Genomic DNA, 25,019 nt, shown 5'->3' with positions numbered 1-25,019 from the left:
GTGTTAAATAGGATTAAAAGATGATAGAAGCTTTTCTAAATATAAGAATAAAGCCCCTTTTCTCAGCCTAATACCTGCTTTAGACACATTTGCAGACTAATGACTAATGCAGAGTTAACAAGCCTAATTTATTACAGGCTTCCAAGTTTTTGTCTTGTGCCTCTTTTCTTTCACCCATTTAAGTTTTCCCCCCTAAACAAATTCTACATTCTGCATTGTGTACTGTTTGCGAAGTGCACAGGCATGATATAAAGTCCTCTAGTCCAATAAAAGATTGTATTCCTCTTCCTGCATTAGTGCCTTACATCCCTCTGTGGCTGTATTCTAATGTGACAGTGTCAGGGGCACAGGTTGTGGCTTGATGCTGCAGATTCAGCTGCTGTCACAGTCAGTTCCTCGTCCCGCTCCTGTGTATTGACAGCAGATGGCCTGGAGGGGAAGGTACTGCAAGGCCAATCCCTGCCATGCATAAGAATGGATATCAAACAGAAGACAGTTCTGTAACAAAATTGAAAAAGTAATCAGAACATTTTTTATAGCTTAACAACCTTTCTAAAGGAGCAGACCACCGTTTTTCCATACTGAGATGTGTTCTTACCTGAGCTTAGACGAGTTGATGGACAAAAAGACCAAAGATGTTGTATAGCATTTAGCCTCCTCTCCTCTATGGGGGCAAACGGGGGTGAAGTTAGAAGCGACCAGCTCTTCCACGTTTTCCCTATTTAAATACAGTTACGTGAGTAGTTACATGATCCAAGCACAAAGAAAAGACAGGTACGCATCAACTCGTCTAAGCTCAGGTAGGAACATATCTCAGTATGGAAAAGCAGTGGCCGGTTCCTTTAAAGCTGTACACTGTTTCATCCCACAAACGGGCTGAGCTATATTATGTAGCCACATTTGCCCTGGGGTAGACTGACTGAAGAATGGTTGCCAATTGGCCCTTCCAACAAAATCCTGACCTTTAGAGGTGTGGATAATGCTCTAACTGCTGAGCCACTGTGGAGCCCACACATAACTCAAGAGCTTGTAAGTGGAAATAGAATGGTGTGTAACCAGGAGAAAACCAAAAGCATTATACAAAGTCACTAAATCAATTGAACTGGACATCTTTTACATTTAGGCGCTCGACATTTCCAGAATCATCCAATTCTCTTCATAAGGGCCAAGGATGTTAAGTCTCAAAGTGGTCGAGTGGGTGACACATTCCAGCACAACAGGTGTCAAAATGTCAATTTCTGGTTAAGTCCAATGGAATAGATTCATCTTAATCACCCATGTAAATAACGACAAACTTACATTTATATCTGAAAGAAATGATTCCCCACAAGGGCTGCATCTGCGTGAATCTATTTTGATGCTTCCTCTCGTATAGGGCTTTAGTCTGCTCCGTATTTGCTGCTATATTTGGTCTGATACAGAGCAGAAGTAGAGAGGCTCTTCCGATCACGCTCCAGTCTACGCGAAACTGCAACACGCCAATGTGCCTCGCATCCAAACAGGCCATGTCATATTTTCCACCACGGAGAGACACGAGCCAGCACTTGGCTTGCACACCGGACTATGGGCCATCTGCCGCTTTGTGCATGAATTCCCTGTGTTTTTATGGGAGTCTGGGCTAATCAAATCATCAAGTTTCCACTACTGCTTATCTCCACATGCCTGCTTCCTACTCCACAGCATAGCTGTATATCCTCTTACATTCCATTAATCATAGTCAGGGCTGGAGTTGGCAACAATGAGGCCTCTCTATATGCATTAACAAGCAGGGAACGCAATCATATATAAGTATTTAAAAGCAGGCAAAGTGACCCAATTGAAATCCCCATATAGTGCTTTGGGGCTTTCATTGCGCCTGTATAGAAATGCTTGATTGCCAATGGCAGAGTGGAAGAGTATGCAAAGAGAAATGCTGGAGAATTAGGAGATTAAAAGAGCGGCAGGATTAGGGTGCAGGTTTTAATAATGGAAATGGGAAAGCCGTGAACACATTGTCTGACTATGGGTCTGCTGGCTGTCTCCCTGCAGAGCTGTGTCTCCAGCTGATTGGAGCCTCAGCCTAAAGGCAAAATGGGCTTTGCTTCCCATTAAATAACAAATAGCACTTTTGTTTAACAGATGTATGGAAGCAGACGCACACTGAGAGAATGCATGAGTTTTCATACAGTATATGGCTGGGGTAGGAAACGTGAGGCCCGAGAGCCAGATCCGGCCCTCCATTACAGAACCCCTGGCCGTCAAGATGATGAGTACTTACTATTTTTAGTTTCTTTTTACAAATGAAGAAAATCGGCCCTCCACCAAGCAAACTATGGCATTAACATTCCCACTCATTATGGCACTGGTCACAGTGTGTTGTCATGTGATGGTGACTAACATAAATATGAGTGCAAATACTAAGGCTCGAAACAGATGAATGGTTAATGGAATATAGTAGGCAAAATGAATGTTTTTTGAGCATTTTCACCATGTTTCACGGCAAATATTTCCCCTGTTTGTTTTGGACAAAACATTCTTAGCGTTTCACGACGGTTAAGACAACAATATGCGGTGAGTGACGTTCTCCTGTGACTTCTGTGCTACTGCTATAATTGGTTTGGCTATGCCACAGCCACCAATCGGCTGTCATTCATGCTTGTACAGACGGAAGGAAGTGTGTCTGGGTAGCCAGGCTAACATCCATGGAGCTGGAGCACGTTTTGAAGGGGAGCCAGGGGATCTGCGTGTTCTTAAAAACAATTAAAAACAAAATCACCAGGTGGGTGCGGTTGGCTGGATTAAAAATTGATTATCTGAGGTATTCATTTCTGCTTTTGCATTGACTTTTTATTTGTATCCATGGTTTTGACTGACAAATTATATAAATGTTATATGAGTAAAAACATGCTTCTGAAGTTCTGCTGCTTCAAACACACTTATTTTTGCGATTGCTGCATGTGTTTGTGTTGACATGGTGTGGGGGCAGGTGATGGGTGTGTTGGAGGTGCGCTGGGGGAGCGGAGCTTGTCTCTGCTTCTGTGGGGCAAAGTTAGCTCGCTGTTTTTGATGAAATGTGTTAATGCAACAGTTCCGGAACAGGGTGTGAATAGCTGAAGGCGGATTAAAGTACACAACAGATTTGAATCCTGTTGTAATTATGACTTCATTAGATAGATAACATCTGCTGTAATAATCATAGTCCACATAGGCCACTTCCTGTCAGTGTCCAATAAGGAAGTGAAACAATAAACATTGCAAAAATGATCAAATTAATAAAAACTGAGATGCGTTGCCCTGAGGTCTTAAAGTCAAGGTCAAGGTCAAGTTCATTTATATAGCACAAGAACCACAGCTGCCCAAAGTGCTCTACATAAAAAATTACATCAGAACAAGAAAATCACAGGCATTACAGGCATACAACAAGAAACATAGATATACATAGAAATAAGTGTCGGGGCCAAACAGACGCTGAGAGGCAGACCGTTCCACAGCGACAAAAGCTCTGTCTGCTCTGGTTTTCATGTGTGTTTTGGGCACATCCAGAAGGAGCAGCTCAGCGGAGCGAAGGGCTCTGGACGGGGCATGGACAGACAGAAGCTCAGACAGGTACAAAGGTGCCATTTAAATATGTAAAAACAATCAATCTTTTAAGGTTGTTGGAAAAAAAAAGAAAGGGAAACGTTTAGAAAAACCTTTAGCCTTCTACATGTCCAAATGAATATCCCTTTTAATAACTTCACATTCCTGCAGGCTTTCAGCATACAAAAAGGAAGCTCTTTCAATCAGACACAAGGCTATGTCTCGCTGCATGACCTTTATCATAGATGCACCAAATCAAATCTGTCTGTCAGTCTTTAACTCACCAGACAAAGCCATGTGACTCTGGCTCTACAAACATCCAATATAACATTCATCTGCAAATGAAGACACGTACAAAGTTCTGTGATGATTGTACAAATAAGTTTACTGAACAAAAGGAACAAATAAATTAATAAATGAGAAGTTGGAAATATATATAACATTTTTTACATATATCAAGGAAGTAAGTTTTGCAGAAGTCACTGGTATGATAATACTGCATCAGTAAGTCAGAGAAACATGTGATGCGAATGAATGAATCACTATGACTTATTATGTAATTGTACAACAATAGCGTAGATCATGTGTTGGGTTAGTCCTTTGGACTTTGAAGCTCATTTTTATTTGTTTTTACTTGTGACCTTTGAAGGATTCTTTCAATACAAAAAGTGTTTCCTGTATTTGCTTGTGTAAATCTCAGTCGTACAGGAGTTTTCTACCATAAAAAAAAAAAGTTTTTTAAACATCACCTGTAGGCTAATGGGCTGTTTTAGTGTTTAACGTTTCTTCTCCCACCTCAAAAGGCCCTGTCAGCAACTAATGATCTTTTTTCAGCATGCTGAATACTGTATATACTGGCCTAGTTGAGAGAGGTTTCTGGAACATAAAGATGAGTGGTATCAATAAATAGGCAAACCCATCCAGATAGATACTGTACGTACAACCTGCTAAGTGACTGAGCACTTTCAGGCTGAGACGTGAAATGCCCTCAATAATACAACCCCCAAAAAACAACCGGATGACAGCAAACGTTTGTCAAACAGTAATGTATATCTTCACCTATTTTTACATTTAAATTATATAGTTAAAATGTCTTTTTTATCTGTATAAAATAAAGTTTACTAATGCATTTGTAAGGAGGGGTTTGTGTCTATGGCTTGAATGGTGTGAATCTAATGGTCGAGTGGTTAGAGAGGGAGAATACACTGATGGCGAGAGCGGTTTGTGTGACCAAAAAGGGACAAACAGTTAAAAAAGATCACAATTTATTAAGAGATTTAAATAAAATTTGACAGTTAAAAACCTTCAGAACAAAGTTCCAAATTCCTAGTTTTAAAAAGAAGGCACGGGCACTATTAAAAGAACTAAACTTAAAAGGGAGAGTTCCGGAGCGTCCTGTCCAGGCCGGGTCCGCCTACGAAGCCTGTACACAGAACAGAACAGCCAGCAACAAAAACACAGCAAACGTAAAACAAGGCCATGTCCCAGGCACCAGATTACACATTTACTAAAAACATGAAAGTGCTTTAAACAACTGTATTAGTTGCTGGTTCACTTTAGCACTTATATGATTATTTGTACCGTCTGAATGCCTAATGTGCACCACCAGCTCAGGCTCAGTAATTAGACCTCATTCTTCTATCTGTCCTAAAGCTGCGTTTAATTTGCACATGCCAAACACAGCGTTGTTCACACCAACTTTATCTCCATGTCCTCTTTACAGCCCAAAATACCCCGTATCTCTCCTCAGCTCGGTGCTACAAGGATCATTTTCAGCCTGGCTTTAATTGTCAAAAGCCCTCCACAGCTCACTGTACTGAAGATAACTCAGTGCCCCGCAGAAATGAGATGGTAATGTATGACTGGCCATTTGGAATAAATCTCTGAGGTTCTCTCTCATGCAAATGCTGGTTGTCGTGCGTCAGCAGAAAAGTGGGCAAACGAACCCACACGAGGGGAAAGGATCTTTGTGACAAAGTTTTCTTGACTCTGTGCTCTTGCCCGAGGCCAAACACAGAGCAAAACAAAACAATGTCAGCAGAAACTTATCACATTGTCTGTTTACAGTCTGTTTACATTTGTGATTCTTGTTAATGTTTGGTGGGTTTAACTGATAGTGATGTGAGTTTCTTTATCGTTCAGCTTTGACAAAAGCTGAACGAGTCTTAGTTTCACCTCTCATTTAACAGCTTTTGAGAGCTCTCATGTACAGTATAGCAGCTACTTAAATACAAGAAAAGTCCATATTTTATTACCTTAATTCATGGTTCATTGAGTTGTAGCATCTTTATGAAAATACAAATTCTCACATTCAATAAGCTAAAAACCACTCAAGATGTTTCTGTTTACAAAAGTGCATGTCTTGAAGAAGCCGATAGTGGTTGCGTCTGCCATGTGCAAACAATACTGTTTTAACCTCAGAGTCATGGCTTTCTGTCCTCCCTCTGACAATTTGCAGATATCTCTCCTCCAGAGATGGTAGCTAAAATATTTATTCAAGTAAGAGCAACATTACTTTGAAATTAGTTTAAGTACAAGTAAAAAGTAATGACCCAAACAATTACTCAAGCAAGAGTATAAAGGTAAAAAAGAATTCCAAGAAAATGGCAGAAAAACTAATTCTAAAGGACAAGTTGCTGGAGAGGATCTACATCTATTTAAGAGCTCAAAATGAGTATATAAGAGTCAAGTAGAAGTAAGTCAAGTAGAAGTTAAAGTACCGTATGATAAAACTACTCGAAGAAGTACAATTTCTTCAAAAGGCTACTCAAGTACATGTGCTTGAGTAAATGTTTTTCACCCCCTCTCGCCCTGTGCTGTGATGGAGAGTGGCCTGTGGATGAAGACTCTGAAAGGAGAGGTCCTGCCCTGATGTAAATAATAGATGCAAGTTCTCACCTCAGAAGTGTGTTGTGAGACAAGAGGACGAGCATTTGTGACTCTGACCCTGACACCAGCCTCAAGAACAAGTTGTTCAGATGAATTATGTAGGTTATAGTTATCAATGTGCACGTGTGAAAAGTAAAGAGCAGAAACGTTGTAAAACTGTAAAGGAGGTTTCCTCAATGTTGCACTTGCACACTAAGTGCTGCCACTAAAGTCAAACTCTTATTTCTGCATTATAATCATAGTACTAGTATAATCATACTTCAAAGTCACTACAATGTTCACGTTAAACTGTTACTTGTCATCCCCCCAATCAGGGAGTTAGGGTTAGGGTTTGGTTTAGGGTCAGGGATTAGTGTAAGAATGTGATACAAGTTGTGTTTCACTCAGACAGATCTTACACATAGTTTTAGAAACTAGAAAGTCCTGGCTTTCAGATGAGGTATTACACTGGCATATAGGCTGTAAGCTCTCCTGTCAATACGCTTTGAGAGTTGGATATGCATAATTGCTATACCTAACCCTAAACTCTAAGGTGGCAGGCAACAGGTTATTTGCCTTGTTAAATGGCCATTTATCCTGTCCCATGTCCTATCGATTTGTTAAAGCAGCTTTACCATAACAAAGGCCATGCCAAACCGGTCTGACCAGGTATAGAACAGACGGTTCGATGGCCCCAGATTGTCAACGAGAGAGTGGACAGCCCTCACTATTTACACGCGGGTCATTAGCATTTAACCGCTGTTGGCGCAGCTTTAGCTGGTGTTAACGTAACGTTTGCATGTAGCTTACCTTCGTAGTTGTATTTAGCGGTTTCTTTTCTGTTATATTACAGCTTGGCACCTCTAAATGATTCCATAAGTCCCACCAGAAGGCAATATTTGTCCACATTTGTTCTCATGGCGGCTTCAAAACTTTTAAAGATCATCTGTACAGCATGCTCCTCTGTGGGGGCGCAGCCCACAAAAAATGCAAGGGTGTGTGTGGTGGAAACAGAAAGATGTGTTGGGTAGAGTTGATACGTCCACATAGATTGTGCCGTGCGCAGTCGGGTGTGGTAGCGTGTTTTTTTTACTCATTTATTGTCTGTGACAGTAAATACTATGGTGACAGAAAAGACAAAGGGAGAGAGCGATATAGTGCTTTTACCTTACGAACCTTCACGGCCCCTTCGCTCCTCCGGCAGGGGTCTCCTAGTTATTCCTAAAGTCAACAAAAAGACTTATGGTGAGGCGTCTTTCCAATATTACGGCCCTCTCCTCTGGAACGACGTTCCGGAGGAGCTCAGGGGTGCAGAGAACGTTCATGTTTTTAAGAGCAGGCTCAAGACCCACCTTTTTAGCTTAGCCTTTAACTGACTAATCTATTTATTTAATCCTAATATATAAAATGTATATATATGGGAGGTTGTCCTCATTGCATTGTTTTAAATGTTGTAATCTGTAAAGCACATTGTGATACCTTTCGGTAAGAAAAGCGCTTTATAGATAAAGTTTGATTGATTGGTTGATAGTAAATCCAACATTAGTACATCCAGTATATCCAATTACATAATGGAGATCATTTGTTTCACTCAAACTTGACTGCATGCTGTTTAAGAGGCGCTAGCCCACAGTTAGCTTTGTCCGTTAGCCTGTTAGCTTCTTCTTTGTGATTCTATTAGTGTGTATTGGGGCCTCCGACCCAGAGGCAGCAAAGTTCCAATTGTGGTTTTCTGGCCAGGGGCACCAGGGGGAGATGAAAGACTCGCCAATCATCCCATTAACACTTGTATTACTCCCAGAGGGACTACGAAAAGGATTTATTAAGGTAAACAAGTTACTTAGCACTGCTTCAATGTGCCAAAATAAAAAATAGGAAGGAAATAGAAACAGAAATGTTGACCTACAGAAATGCGCACAACTATATCTTGTGTTTTCTCATACATATAAAACAACAAAAATACATTTTCAAACCATGTTGAAAATAATTCTTATAAAGTGTAGTTCATGCTCCAGCACAGCCCAGTAGCTCTAAGACTCAGGTTTGATCTCGTACACCCACATTTTCTGTGAGAGACTGTGTTTCTGTCAGCCTCACTCCGCCTGGACTGCTTTACCTCTTCATTTCAAAGCATAAGCATTCCCTTTGTTGCATAGCTGAACCTATCCACTTCACAAGGCCCAATCCTCATAGTGCATCCATAATGAGTCAAAAGGCCAAGTCCTGAACTGTGACAAAGCCTTAAAGAGAATTAAGAAGTTTAGTCCCATGACTTTGCATAAAGGAATCCAGAAGTTATTGTGAGATTGTACATTTTGTTCAGCAGCCCAGTGTTTACAGTAAAGAGTCACATGAATTGCACAGGTTGAACTGAGTGCCAAGATTCACAAATGACAAAACAGTCAAGCAAAATGATTTGGGATTTTAACATTATTTTCTTTCTTTTTTTTACCTTATTCAATACTTTAAGGTTTTAAGATTTAAAATGCAGTCAAATGGAGGGCTGTCCCATTTGTTAGGGTGGTCTTTTCAACCCTCACCCTGAGCCCTCAAGGTGTAGGGAAAGGGTGAGAACTTTATTGTTAAGCATTTAACCCATCCTTCAGTGCAGCCGGGGCAACAGGTCATTCCAACAGGTCATTCCCAAAGTTAAGAGAATGATTGCCCCTTATCAATCCGACGCTCCAAAGGGGAATCTTATTACATATTATCTCAAAGTGTGAGCCACGCGTTTCCCGGATCTATCTATTAACTCATAAAAAAATATCCCAAAACATTTACAGTAGTTTCCGAGTTTGTTTTATCACTTCTGAATTGGACCGTGGTGTAAATCCTGACTCAGACACGGTGCTCATTCTCCGGGAGCTTTGCCAATATCTGTCGCAGTCAATGCCAACACTGAAAGATGAGAGATACAGCCAAAGCAGCTGATGAAGCAGTCCACTAATGAGTTGCAAAGAACAATCTTTCCATGGATTTTACATCTAGCACAAGCCAATTGGACCTCGGCCTGTTTGTGTTGCTGTTTTCGCGACACAGAAATTGTCGCAAAAGACAACAAGGCTGGGATTGCAAGAGGACTAGCCTGTGGTTTAGAGGCACTTTCAGTCAGTGACAAATCCTAATCTGTTGTTAATCCACTACTTGGAGCAAGAGGATATCTTTTAGCTCCTTGCGCTTCAGTATCAGTGATAAAACTGTACCATTTGTCAGATGTTAAACCAGATAAAACGGCCCTGTCAGCCAACACACAGATTAATGCCTTAACCTTAATTTAACATGCCAAAGTGGTCCTTAGAAAGAGCCTCAGCATAAGCACAGAGCCAGGGCAAAAGGCTGCTGAGTTTTAAACCAATATAAAAAATATAGCTATTTACACAAGCAGCCAAACATCACGCTGGGCTTTTAAACTGTTGCCCTTGGAAGCAAGCAGCAAACATTAGCGGGACTCTGTATTAAGGTAGGAGTGTCAGCAGAGGCAAACTTCAATTGGAAAACCCAGAATAAATGATGAAAAGATGTTTCTAAATTGCTTGTTCGATAGGAGAGTATTGACTACATTTTGGCACTCAAGCTGGATTTTAGGGGTTGATAAGATACTTTTTGTTTTTTTTTGTACCGCAAGAACAGATTACACATTTTGAGATATAAATGAAGATTGTTCTTGTCCAGGGAGGCATGAAACAAAAGATATTTAGACTTACAAGCTCAGTGTAGATCTGCTGTTCCTTCAGAGACGTTTTGAACATAATTTCAGATACTACTCGCATGTGGTTACTTGAAATATGTGCCCCAAGAACATTAACATAAAGCAGTGGTTCTTTTTTCACATTGAGAACCAACTCAAAAATATTTTACTTTCTGTGTACAACTAGATCTACAGTAAACCAGGTCATAAGAAAGACTATGCCCCAAAAGGCAACAAAACATGGACAAAAGAGGCTCTATAGTAAACAAAGAGAAGAGTAAAACTGAATAGGAGCTTGAGTACCGTATATACGTACAGGAGGCTACCACACTTTTAGGCCTTTTTCCACCATGTTCAACTTGGTGCACAGCGCAACTTCTCTGTCGTCGACTTGTATAGTGTTTGTTGTGACTCAAATTGATCACTCACTAAAGTGAATCTGGTATTTTGAGATGTTTGATTCGGTGAGCCAGATCAGTGTTATTTGCTTAAATGAATTAAAACGTTACGGTGGACAGGTAAAACTCTGAAGCCCACATGTAGGTTAAGGTGCATTATTTGTCATTAATGCGCCTTTAAAACCAAGTGTGTCCTCTGCATTTGACCCGGGACGACCCGTAAGGAGCAGTGGGCGGCGGACCCATCAAGAGATGTGGAGCCAGGCTGGTGGTCAAAATCACCTGGCTGGAGGATTTGCCCATTGTACATATTTTTTGTGGTAGGGGAAACCGGAGTACCTGGAGGAAACCTGCGCAGACACGGGGAGAACATGCAAACTCCACACAGAGAGGCCCCCGTCCAGGTGGGACTCGAACCTGGGACCTTCTAGCTGTGAAGCACGAGCGCTAACTGCTGCAATACCGTGCTGCCCATGACAAAACATTGCTAAATTAGCTTAGTTAGCAGCTGATTCTTAGATTAGTGCATTTGATTGACATATGAACCACGGAGTGATTGCGAGTCGGTCCTTCATGAGCAGCACATGATTTCATTGGCATCTGAAAGCCACAGAGGAAGGAAGTCTGACCTCTTCAATTAGCATTTAAATTGATTTAGCTTACAATAGGCTTTACTGTGTTACTGTGCAGAAATTCTGGTTCATTGTTTCAGATCAAACAGGACAAGATGTGCATAGCCTATAATGTATACAATGCATTATTTAGAACAATTCATGAATTCTAAGCTTGACATTCACAAACCTATAGCCCTTTCTCGAGGAAATACTTTTCAATTTTCTGACAGGATCCGGATGAACCTCTGCAGTAAGACACTATAAACGCAAGCATGGGGCGATTTGTGACAAGGTGACTTAAAGGTAAATGGCGTGAATCATTTTTCATTGGGCTGTGCGCTCATATAGGCTGTCCCATAATGAGCGAGGGACATGGTGCACGCACCTGGCGATTCATTAGCGTCCCTCTGAGTGGCTTTATGCAGTGAAGATAAGGGAACAAACGGCAGTGCGTGGAGGTTCGTGTCGTCATTATTGTGATTACTGTTCACATTCTGCAGTCAGTAATTACCCACTCGGTTTCCTTGTTCACCGCTGTCTCTCTCTGAATTCTCCCCATTGCTGCAACGAGATAATCAAACTGTGCAGCCTCTGAGTCTCGAGTGAGAGGAAAGCCTTTGAAGGGATGTGCTGCATAATATTTTAGATATTTTATAACATTAGCAGCAGAGACTGTGACTTTTAACATTTTATTTCAACTTTTATTGCAACAAGGTCAAACACATTTTCCAGATGCTTGATTGGCGGACATGGTACATAGAGCAGGGTAGCCGTGGCTAATACATTATGTGATATCATAGCATTGTCCTTTGAATTATTGAAAATACACCAATTAGACGTTATACCATGACCATCTGCCTATTATGGGTAATGAGAATTTTAAGAGTTGTAGGACAGCCTGTGCAAAATGTGGCTCAATATGCTTGAACTATTCTTGGTAAACAATTCACTACAGGCCAACAACCCTGAGCACTGTACTAGTCCGGTTCACTATGTTTAGATTTCCACTGTTGTGAGATTTTCGTGGAGAGTGTGAAAACTTTATATTTTTGGAAGCCTTATGGTATAAGCAATGAGAAACACAATGTTTCCATTTGCCTTTGTCATTTGGTAAAATTGTGCAATTATACAATTTTTCCATTAGAGTAAAGGGGAAGTTCTGGTCATTGCTATGGTAACTACATGAAACATATGACACAGGTTTCATTGACTTTTTTGATTGGAACGTCCAAATGGAATTTTCTGCCAAATGTTTTAAATTTCCGCCAAACTACATTTTTTACTCCCCATATAAATGTTATTATCAGAATTATCACATCATTGTTTTCAAAAATGTATAGTTTTGATACTCTCCACAAATATCCGGCAAAATTACATAGTGAACCTGACAATATCTTTGATCATAAAAGCTCAAAAACATAAATGTCAGCAGATTTTTTCCTGCTTCGAACCCTTCGAACCAATGAATTAAGGGCAAACGGTTTGCATGGTGCCCTTCCAATCCAACACAATGAAGTGTTAACTGTGGTCAAAATATCAAGTCTGATTGGTGTCCATTTTATGCTGCATTGACTTCAGTTTCTCTAAGGGGGTGTTTGGGTTAATCCTGTATGGAAAAAGATTACCTCAACCTAAGCACTACATCATTTCCCATGCATATGCTACACTTTAATTGTCAAGCACCATACAAAGCCCCACAATGCGTTCCTGCATTGGTTCTACGCATTGTACTTTTTGAGCAAGTCACTCTGCCAGTGCCGCTTACGATCTGGAAACTTTTTGGGCAGACGAATCTTTTTGAAGTCTTCTATGCATTTCTTCAAATCCTCCTCCATCAACTTCCTCTCTTCTTCGTCCTCGTTCAATCCTGACGGTGGGCCGCCTCCGTTCTCCCTCACCGTGGCCCGGGGCAGTGTCTTTAGATGTAGCGTGTTGGGACGCTGAGGGCTGTCGACTATGATGGACTTTTTGGTGGGAGATGCACTGGACATTGAGAGTGGTTTGGCAGACAGAGGCGGTGGCGGGTGTGGCGGGTTTGGCGGGTTTGGCGGTAGCTCTGTGGGTAGCTCATGTGGCGGATGCAGGGGCGAATCCAGGGGCAGTTCATGGGGCAAGTCCTGGGGTGAATCTCGAGGCAAATCTGGGGGTGATGGTGGCAGCTTTTGGGGCAGATCAGGGGGCGACGGTGGCAGCTCCTGGGGCAGATCAGGGGGCGACGGTGGCAGTTCCTGGGGCAGATCAGGGGGCGACGGTGGCAGCTCTTGGGGCAGATCAGGGGGCGACAGTGGCACTTGCTCTGGCAGGGGTGGTGGAGGAGGGAGAGGCGGTGTAGGGGGCAAGGGGGAGTCCAGGGACAGCGGGTGGTGCAGGTCGGGCAGGGTGCTACTGCTGCTGGTCTCTGGCAGGCTCAGTGTCCGAACGCTGGCAGGCTCTTTCTTGCTGAGTTCAACGGGAGGGGCGGAGGACTGGGAGGTCACCATCTGGGGAAGAGGTGCCAGGTCAGTGGGCGTCTCCTCGGAGAGCAGCAATGAACCGCCTGGGGAGACACAAACGGAGTTGAAACTTAACTTCAAACCTTTTATAGAGAACTTAGGAAAGACTATAGTCAATAATAAGAACATGTGTGTAAAGTCAAGTGTAAGTCCAGAAGGCATTTTTCCATTACACAAAAAAGGCTTTGATGATTGTAAAATTGATCTGGTAAGATAACTATTTTGTGCGACCCCTGACAGAATACCAAATCACTAATGATCAAATAGCTGATGACTTAACGCTCTTGCTTTCAAAACTACAAATAGCCGTACTAAGCTAGATGCACTAAATTCTGCTGATCACGTCTTGCCTTGATGACGTGATGTCCAAAAAGACACAAGGTTGGTGTGCTGTAAGCTCTGTAAATGAAATTATTCGGACACGGGTGTCAGCAGTGGTTTGTAGACGAGCTTTGCAGTTCATTGCATTCAGCTTTATCAAAGTGTGTCAGTGTAGCTGGCCTAAACCCAAGCACTCAGCTTTGAGCCTTTTTTGTCTAGAGGAGCACAAGAGTAAACACATGCAGGCACTGGTGCATGAGGGAGCAGGCATAAATTAACAGAAACACGCTCGGCAACTGAGGAAAGGAAATGGAGATAAAAGGAGGTTTGGTGAATTAATTTTTAACATTTCCTTTCACCTTTGCTTTGAAATCCCGGAGGAATGCACAGATACAAAAGCTCTTGGCTCAGGCTTGACAAGCCAATTGTCATGGTATGTTGATTTTTCATCTCATCTCTGAGAGAGAGACCAGAAGTGAAGCATGGTATGGCACCTGGGTCCTGCTGCACTGCCTATATACAGTAAAAGCCAATCAAGCATTTTCAATAGCGGCCAGTGTCTTTGCAAACATCCTATTTTCAACACCACTGAGCGAGTGATTGGCCTCTTTCCCGTGTTTAACTTTCACCTTGTATGCCCAACCATACAAAAGTCTCTTTTATCACCTGCGTTTTGCATTTTTTCGATTTACATGTGCTCAGCTCCACACCAGTTATTCTAGGTTGGACATGAAGATGTGTGTGAAGTAGTAAAATGTGCATCAGAATGCTATTATTTTCAAAAGGGTTATATATTCTCAAATGTCTGTCCCTCCAGGCGCTGGATGTGTTTTCTGTTTTTCTATGCCTTCTGTATAAACGATAAGTAGCATTAGAAAAAATGCTGGGAAGCCGTTGGAGGAAATGGTGCAAAGCCGGAGGCTGTGGTGATGCAAGAAACCAGATCTTTTGCTTATTGTTCTGGTTCTACAGTATGGGGAAGCTAAACTTTCACAAAATGTTTCTAAGATAAAACCATCTCAAAGCCACACTGAAGTTAAACTGCACTGCGGCCTAGAAAAGACTGTTTGGTCATACAGTTGAGCCTTTCCCAGTGTACTGCCATAAGAGACGCTTCTATCTCTACAATATGCATAATCTCCAGCAGTGCCTCTCACACGTGCACATGGTAATACATAGGAGTGTGTCATATACTGAACAACCCACAAACTCACAAGGGCCCTCGTTTTCTTGCATCAACGGGGCTCATCATCGTCACGGTAACTCATCTTATATAACGAGAAAAGCTGCTTGTGTCAAACGGAGGCGGCACCGTGTATTCTCCCAGTGCCTTCCTTGGCTTTGAGGATACCTGTCAGTGATAAAAGGTAGCAAGTAAGAGTGAATATGCATGTCTGAATATGTGTGTGCGTGTGGGGTGTTTAGAGCAGGCGCATGATGGCACTCAAATGGGCACCTATTTGAAAGAATAGACATGAGCAATAATTTGGCATGCTCGGGTATGTTTGTCTCCCATAATGAATACATGTGTTTAAGGGCGGCTCGGACGTGGGTGTACGGGGGCTTAACAGTGTAGGAGGAATAATCCACTGGGGGATGGGCCTCCTACTATAAGCCTTGTGGAGTGAAAAGAGAAGAGCACTCAGAACCCTTTTCCCCAGGCCACTTCTCCAGGGATACAAGCAAAAGCCAAGGCACTTTCTCTCACGTCCTCTCTCGCCACGCTCTCTCTGTGTCCCATCTGTTCACCATGACACAGCCCTCTGTTGCTATCCTTACTGCTATTAGCAACACTAATGTGCCAGTGTTGCCAGGGTTTAGCACTTCCCTGTAGCTGTATGTTGCTTTGGCTGAGCTATTATTTACAGCAAGTTGACTTCTGCCATCAAGAAGGTAGTATATAGTATGGGAATATTACAGAAATAATATGTTATGAATTCAGTATGCTGCAACTAAGAATGTATTTTAATTTTACACAAGATACCAACTTCATCCACTTCGGCCAAAAGTGGCCAGTGAGAAACACTGATCCTAGTGTAAAACATGGCTGTTTTTTCTCAACTGGTGGGTCGAGACCAAAAGTGGGTCACAGGTCCATTTTCAGTGGGTCGCAATACTTTTGAGTCCGTGAATGACTGATGTGACTGGTTGCTTTGACCATCTGATTTATGGGTTTATTCCACACTGAATTCAACAATAATCTATGGAGAAATACTAGATTTTCTTTCTTTTTCTTTCTTTTTTGGTAAGGGGGTCACATCTTGTTATAAGCTGGCAGTTAATCCAGATCTTGCACCAGTTGACTCATCTAAAACACCGTTTTAAACAAAAGCACAACAACACTTGTTGCATGAAGGCCACACAAAGCCTTTCACTTGCTTCACCACTATGTGGGGGCCACTTTAGATACTAATCTCTACAGCCTAAACACACTCAGATCTCAAGCTATTTCTTTGGTTCATTCTCCAAGTCTGGTTATCATGTCATGTCCTTGGAAGCACAAGTCTGGTTCATCCTTGGGTGCAATTGGTTCAAACAATTATACGCAAGAATAAAAAAGATGGAAATGTCCAGTCATCATACATATCAGAAAGAAGGTGGGTTCTGTGTCCCAAAGATGAACGTGCTGTGGTCTTAATGACAGTAAAACAAACTTAAAATGAGCTACAAAAGACATATGGTCCTAATTAGAGAATTTTAAAATCTGTGGTTATAGTTATAATCTACCAAATAATGTTAGAAATCCTTTAGAGAGGGCAGTTAACAACTGTTGTTATTATGGTGCGTTCCAGGCAACTGGTAATTGGTAAATTTACAACCTGCCACTTAGAAAAATCATCTAACCAAGCCTTTTTGCCCCTCTAACGAACAGGCTTCGTAGGAGGAGATTGAGCAGCCATGTTAATTTCACAGGCCACTTGAGGCTACTATGAATGGGGCTAAATGGGACCCACTGATCTCTATTATGTAGATCTATGCCTAGCCCATGTGGGCGTTAGCAATATTAGCATCGCAAAGCAAACAGGCCATTTAATCATCGGCTCACCTTCTTCTGCCCATTGACAGACAGCGGGCGGGCAGTAGAGGACAACTAAAGGGTTAAGAACACAAGCAATGAAAAATGATTGTACTCGGGTGTTTTTATTTACTACTAACAGTACATCGCCGTGTTATTTTCCCCAACTCGGTGCTTGTGAGGATCGTCCAACTTTCCCAGGGGGAAATCCGACATTGGGGGCATTTTCTGTTGAAAGTTTCCATAGGAAGTCGGTAATAATGACTGAGTACAAATGGAACTCACCATTAGCTTTACATTAGCTCTCTGCTAAATACGAGCTACTTTCTGACAGCAAGGAAATTGCAGCGAACACAACACAAATGTTGCTATTGGCTACTGTTTTCTGTGTGCTTTCTGACGCTCTCTTCTCATGCACTTGCAGTCTTCATAGGCCTGCGCTTGTGCATTGATGCTGAAATTTTGCTGTAATGCCGCAAAACTCAAACATTAACAATAATTCGATTGTTGTGCCTCCTAGAGGCTGCTGTGTACCACTGCGGAGTCTCCAGGCCATGTCCAGCTGACTGAAGGGCAGGTTCATCCACCAGACTGTCAATTTAACTCTCTCTTCTCTGCCTTCATCCATCTGCCTTCACTTGCATAAACTCTGCCTCGCGCACCTCATCCCTCCACACATTTTGCAGATGTTTTTAGATAGCCTATCAGTTATTAGTACTCAAATAGATGTTCTTAAAATTCAGCTCGGCCAGTGACAGGTGCGGTGACCTTATAAGAGACGGACGAATAATACGACACCATCTTCACCATGGTCACCGCCGTATGATGAGTGGGAGCCGCACAAATGCATAGTAACATTTTTCTGAAAGCCCTTTTTGTCCCGAGTGCGCGGCGAGCATATGTTTCTTTTGATTCTCTCCTGCTCCAAAAAGCTGTACTCTGCGCAATTGCGGCATACCTAATTACCTACTATTCATCTTTTCTATTTAATGGTAGACTAGGCCTCTGCCACTTACCGATACCTTTTCATTCATTGTCTATGCTCTCCTGATTGCAAATAGCAGCTAAATGCATACAGGGAAGTAATCAGACATATTAATGCCTTGTAGTTACTTGCTGAGGCACTGCACAACCTTATATCACAATCAGCAGAGAGCACTCACAAGTCTCCGGGCAATTACAAATCTGTCAATCTGCATAATGTGGAGGAAATGCGTGACATCAACAGCAGGGGACTCTGGGAGCGGCTGCCAACAAGAAAAGAGTAAAGCGAATGTGGTGTGACTAAAGACAAAAATAGGCTTCAATGAGAGGTTACTGTATTAGTGGGTTGTTTGCAATCATTTGTTTACCAGATGGGCAAGAAGGACAGTGTAAGCATCGTATAAATAGTATTCGTCGAATCTAAAACACTTTCTCTTATTGATTTTCCATAAACAAAGAAAGAAACAGAGCTCACTCCAACACAATGCTAATATGCAGTCCTATATTTAACAAATGGCCTTGCCTGGTGTATTTCTGACCTTGTCATTGTTTTAGCAGTGAAATACACTTGCACATCTGTTGAATAAAAAAACACTGGATACTGACTAAATCCCGGGAACACTTCTCTTGCAACTTAGTATTCATCAATCCAGCTCAAATCTTTTTCACCTTGAGGACCAAATGTTCACTTACTGCCCGCACTGGGGTTTCAGTAATGTGATTTTTTTTTTAGTTCTTCTCTGTTATAGACGCCATTTTGACGACCTGACCAGTCAAAAGACAGAATTGCGATGTCTTGAAGTGTTTTTTGAATCGGTGACATTGTGGACCGTCCTTTGTCGACCTGAACGGAAATGTTATCACTAATTCCAGCCACAAATCAACATCAACCTGTTCGTCCTGCTCTATGGGCTCAGGGACACACCCCCAATAGCTCTGCTGGCGATGCAGAAGAAAACATCACCTAGACCTGACCAAGGACAAAGCTGTCTGAGATTACTGATAATTAGGGGGGCAGATTAGAGTGCAAGTCTCCAGATGGCCCAGGTGAATCCCTACTGACACTACTATTTCCACAGGCCACCAAGACGCATTGGCTGTGAGTCTGGAGTCGCCAATATTCATAATGTTAACAAGCACAGCAGTAAAGGAGTGTCTTTTTCATATTTTAACAATGTTCTCACATAGGATTTGCATACTTGATTTAATGCATATCACACATTCATATGTTACACCAGAACATAGATTTTTCCATGGTTTGACACATATTATTGATCCATGGCTACAGCGAGACACAAAAGAATGTCCTTATTGCACCAATAGAACTCAACAGTCCCGCAGACTTCCGGCTGGGATCCAGAAAGAAAAAACATCCCACTCATTTTATGCAGTGATTTTTTGAAACATTGAAATATTGGGAGTTTAAAAGCACAACGCTGTTTAATCAGCTCCGTGCTTAAGTACTGACCATCAGATATTTTACAAGAAATAAAACACTGAATACTTTAAAATACAGCAAAAATGATTTCATGACTTTTCAGTTCATTATTCATTATTCATAATGCTAAATATGAATGGGATTGTTTACTTCCGGACCCCGACACCTGAACAGAAGTGGGTGGGACTGTTGAGCTCTATTCACGAATACAAAGAAACTTTTCTAAATTTTTTGGTCACTAATATTATGTAAAACATTAAAAAATACATTTTTCATAGAATTGACTGACTATGATTATTTCCCCATCAAGCTAAGTAATAAGAAACATATGTCTTATGTACTTTAACTTTAATTCATAAAAAAAATCATGACCACACTGGCTTTCTGACAATGAGTTATGAAATAATCCCACAAAAAGCCTAAATAGCATCATGTTATTGCTAGAGCAAACAATGTAGCAATAAACTGACCATATCCGTAGCAGGTGAACAGTGAAATTCAACTTCAGTGTATGAACAAATGTCCTATTTAAGTTCTTTCTCGAAACAGTTATTTGCACAACATCCGTCTTGTTTGGCAATATTGTCTTCCTCTCTTGCAAATCACTAGCATTACAGTGTTGCCTTTCTACGGCCCCAAATTGAAAGCCTGAAAGAAAATAATAAAGAACCTACACAACTCAAAATGAACTCCAAACTTCCCGACGCTTCTAGTAAAGTTTTGCCCTTGCGTGAAAGAGTCCCACTGGTGTTTTAGTGGCAATATGTTTTGTGACAGCTACTTCTGAGCGTGTGAGTGCGTATAAGAAATGGGAGAAGGGGCATCCAAGCATGTGCCCAGTGCTGGAGGATAGAGCGGTGCAGTGAAGGTACACATCTGGCTCAATGCCTAGCTCCACTAAAAATAACCCGTCACACAATGAGATGAAGATGCCCCGAGCCAGCGCTACTCTGCTGTGAATGCACGGAGGTTCAGATGGCTGCATCGGCAGAGCGTCAAGGACAAGCTCAAGCGTAAGGCACTCTGATATTCTGTCCATGCAAATGCGAGAGAGGAAGAATTGGCCAAGGTTATTGCATGTAGTGATGCCAAGCGTAAAATTGGTAGTACAACATAAATAACTAAATATGAACGCTAATTTGTAGTTGAACTTCATCTGAAGTGGATCAGTAATGTGAAGTGGGATTTAAAATCTTTTTGGAAAGATCTTAGAAACTTTTGAATAACTTTTTGTTATTGCAGATCCAGGGGCGGATTTAGAAAAAAAAAAAGGGACCCTAGTGGCTTCTAGAGCAGAGACATTACATCTGTAGCTGCAGTCAAGGCAGATTTAAATATTTCATTTCATAATTTTATTGTTGATTAAAAAAGACAAAGAATTTCATACACATACAGTACAGTTCATGCTATCAATATTTCATTGTTTTTTGCAACTATATTTGCTTCCTTAAAACTATGTAAAATTAGGGGAGAACTTATTTTTGCGCTTTAATTGAGTTACTGGGACAATATAGGCATGGAACAGAGCAACATGAGGCCACCGGCACTTACCTGAGACAGAAGATTAAGAAGAACTTTATTTCCTTAGGGTTTAAGCGGCCAATTAGGTGCTTTATTTAAGCTTTGTGTGATATTTGTGTGTTATTTTGTGACATTATTTTAAGTTTTTATTGTCTTTACTTTCTTAGTTCTGACGGCATTGTTGGCAATGGCATTACTGTGACATGTGAAGATAGCCAAATAAATGTGGAAACCGAAGAATGACTTGAGCCTTGATTAAAACTCTGAGGGAGTAAAAACATCACATCAATGGGGTGGCAAGACCTTTACTAGGGGGGGCAGCTGCCTCCCGTGCCACCCCCCTGGATCCGCCCCTGTGCAAATCTGTACAGTATATCGTTCGTTGGGCACAATCATTTGCACTTTTTTTTTAAGTTGATGTGCATTGGGTGAAATGTGTTATATATATATATTTAAAAAAGGTTTAATTTGGTGTTGCTTTTCTCTCATTTGTTACTTTAATATGTGTGTCTTACTTTGTTCGAACCTATAGAACCATATGCAGAACTAATATTAACTTCAGCATCATGTTTAACTGCCTTTTCTCAGGAGCCGGACCAATTACATTCAGAACTTCACAGCAACAACTCATTAGAGGTGTCTTGCAAATCCTCTCTTAGCAACACCTCCCTGTGCGCATATGTTTGTGCACTTAGAGACGTCCCAGCCTGCTCAGCATATTCACAATGAGACAGCGAGAATGCCCGTGTATACACTCTCATGGCATAGAACTCCAAAAAAATAAAATCTCCAAAACACCCGCAGGAGCAACACAAAATGACACACAATCATTCCAAAAACCGACTTCTTTTTTTTGGCTTTTCAGTAACTGCGGAAAACAGAGAGAGGCGATTACAGTGCGCAGGTGGCAGAGGATCTCAATGAACACAACAGCAGCAGACGTCGCTCTGGATAAAACGCATGGGACAATGACTCATAGAGGCGCACTGGGTTGCCGCCCGTTGTTTCACTCAGTATAGAAAAGAAAATACCTCTGATCTTAGTCAGTTTGAAGTAAAATGGTTAACATCAATGTGAGGTGTTGCATAAACCACGTCCATAGTTATGAGAATAGTTTGTTACTCTGCTTATCATAGGAGTCAACTTCTATCACATCTTTTTATTTTGTTTGTCTCTGTGTTAGCCGAGTTGATGTGATTAAAGGACTCGTAATTGTCATAGTCCTGGCTGTGCAAAATAATGTTAGCCTATGTACTGCACATATACATAAACATATACATAGGCAATGGCAATAGATAGCTTCAGGCAACTACAGTTTGCTAATATGGCAACACACTGCTATTTCCTTTCATAGACACTTCACTTTCATCGACATTATTTTATCGCTATTTTATTACTTTTACATCACCGGCTAAACTCAATTCAGCAATACCACCTCACTCGCATGCCCATATATGGCAATACCTCTCGTCTCCTCTCTCACTGTTTGTATAAATGCCATCACAGTGGAATGGCTCCTGACCCCGGCTCTTCTCAGGTGAAGTCAGACTTCTGTGTGAACATTCAGCCCATTAAGCGAAAGTAAACTTCTCCTCTGGATATTCTGTTCTGGGGAGTTTTACGAGATAAGATGAAACGCAAAGTCCCACTGCCATACTTAAAAAAAAAACAAAAAAAACTTTCAACTCTCTTTTATCGTTTTTCCTCTTTGCTGCCATCCTCGCCCCATTTTCTGTGGACTCCCTCTCCCTGCTTCTCTCGTTCTTCTTTGATACACAGTGCATCTGTTATTTTGCTCTCCTTTGCGCCGCGCTTCTTCTCTTTTCCAAATTAGGGAGGCTGACCTGGCTGTCTGTAGCAGTGGTTCTTAAACTGTGTTATGTGTAGGCCACTCGTGCTACCAGGGCATGAAACTAAGAGCCATCTGCACTTATTTGAATTCGATTTTTGTTTAATTTAAGCTTTAGTAACATTTTCTGGTTTACACATCATTTAAATCCAGTTTAGAAATGAATCTATTTGGCTCTGTTTTAGTTCTAAGCCTCAATGCTACTTGGAAGGTCAAATGTCGTGAGGTGTTAGAAATACACACTACATATGTATATATTTCTATGATGTATACACACCGTACAGCCGTCAATGCAGAATTGAAAGCAAAACATGAGCCAAAGGACAGTGGTAGAGCAGTGAACGGCGCAATCAATTTAGGTTTGGTGCAATCAATATTCATTTATTTTCTACTATGCCTTAGGTGGGATTCACCGAGGACAATGACCAGCCGGACAAGTCACTGATGATTTACAGTGAGATCCTCCAATGCAGACATTTTTGTGAAGACAGAAAGAGATTAAATCACAACTCTTCTTGACTGTGCAGCCCAATGGAAAATCAATTATGTTTTTGAGGAAAAAAGTATTTTAGGGCTGTAGAGTAAATTGCAACTGAATCATAATTTGTATGGTCAAAATTCTCAAAAAGCCATTGTGGCTTGACAAAGAATAACATCTTCGTGGGGTGAAACGTTTAGAACTCTTCGAACTTAGTCTGGACTTTAAAGGGGCTAGATGCAAGTTGCTCATTTTATACTCACTACTGCCATCTCAGGTCTTACGTGTAACTGCAGGTTCTATATAAAGCTGGTAATAACTTTTTGAATGTTGTGGTGAACTGGCTCAATCTACACATTAGGACATGGCTGGAACATATAGGGGTAAGAAAATACATAATTTTAACATTTTTAAACTCCATATAGTCCCTTTAAAACTAAATTCTCACATAGTCGCAATAGCAATACAGAAAAATCACAAAGTTTTGCAGCCAGTGAATTTATTTCAGAAACTATAATTTTGTTGATACAAAGCTATTTATTTAAAGGGACACTGCGTAACATTTTGGACTATACGGTTCCCATGAGTGCAAAATGCTCCTATTGACCAGCTTGACATAGAAAAATACTATTACTGCAGGGAATAATCAAAGAATGGATTTGGATGAGGACCGAACCTATTTTAATCTCAAATTCTACTGACTTTAGTCACATCTCCATGGAGACGTACCCACTCCCAGTAAAGATACAGTCATGTCTTAGTAGAGCTGAGCCACTCACAGCAAAAACACATGCTTGTTTGTACATTACATTTATGAGGTATTTTTCCAATGATGAAATCATATATAATAAAATAAATGCTAGTATTTCAATTTTATTTAGAAGTACAATTCTACGCGGTGTGCCTTTAATTGTGTTTTATGACTGTGTGGTGGTAATAAACACAGGGCCAATGAAGGCTTTGTTTGCATTGCTTTCTATGCATTCAGATTACCTTTTAAATCAATTCATAACATCATTTTTCACCATTGTGAATCCCCTTACAAGGGAATACCCATATAAGGCATATCACTCCTGCACCAAAACTCAAACCTGCTTGTCATTTCACAGAACCAACATACTACACTTTCCTGCCACAATCAGAGGAAAAGAGAAGGTACTCCACAGTCCAAAAGAGCAACATGTTGAGACACATGGCCACAATTTCACACAAGAGGTAAGGGTTTCCTCATACCGGTGCTAATGGCTGACCTTGGCAGGCCTGGGACAGAGACACTGGAATGCCGTGTTTGTTTGGGCTACTCTCACCCACTACTGCCTCTGTATGCAATCTGCGGCTCTCTGGGGATGTGTCATACCACAGCAGCAACCGCATGTTTTCCAGGAAGAGCATCAATATTTTAACTTTTTTTTTTTTTTTCATTCAAATTGAAGCAAAGGGTTGGATGATGATCAGCAGAGCGTGATCGACACCTGCCTGTATGAAGATCATATTTAGAAATAGAACAGAGGAGTAGCCTGCAAGCCCGGCAAATTCAGAAGTAGATAGAAATCATTCTTTTGTTTTTTAACAGTAAATGTGCCATGATTATTGCACAGTGATGTTTTCTCTTTCTGACACATTTTGCAGTTCATTTATCAAGGTGTACCTCTGTCTTGTAAAATATCACATAGCAATAATAACAATACTATGATCATAGGTATTATACATTTATAGACTTTATTATCCCCATAGGCGATAAAAAATAAAGGCAAAACTGAATATGCATTTTTAACTAAATAACTTTCCATAATG

General features: G+C 41.2%; 1 protein-coding gene across 1 annotated transcript; it reads right to left on the bottom strand.

The window, feature by feature from the left end:
• Positions 1-12,654: 12,654 nt before the first annotated feature.
• LOC306963551 (uncharacterized protein) lies at positions 12,655-24,599 on the bottom strand (the record flags this gene model as incomplete). The annotated part of the gene is made up of 2 exons (XM_079557125.1): positions 12,655-13,662; positions 24,476-24,599. The coding sequence occupies 2 exons, from the start codon at positions 24,597-24,599 to the stop codon at positions 12,845-12,847; spliced, it is 942 nt and encodes a 313-aa protein (XP_079413251.1). The 3' UTR covers positions 12,655-12,844.
• Between the last annotated feature and the right edge of the window lie 420 nt (positions 24,600-25,019).

The sequence above is a fragment of the Gobius niger genome (assembly GCF_951799975.1).
Source record: "Gobius niger genome assembly, chromosome: 5".
Classification (NCBI taxonomy): Eukaryota; Metazoa; Chordata; class Actinopteri; order Gobiiformes; family Gobiidae; genus Gobius; species Gobius niger.
Note: the sequence above shows the minus strand (reverse complement) of the source record. Positions and strands in the feature narration are given on the sequence as shown.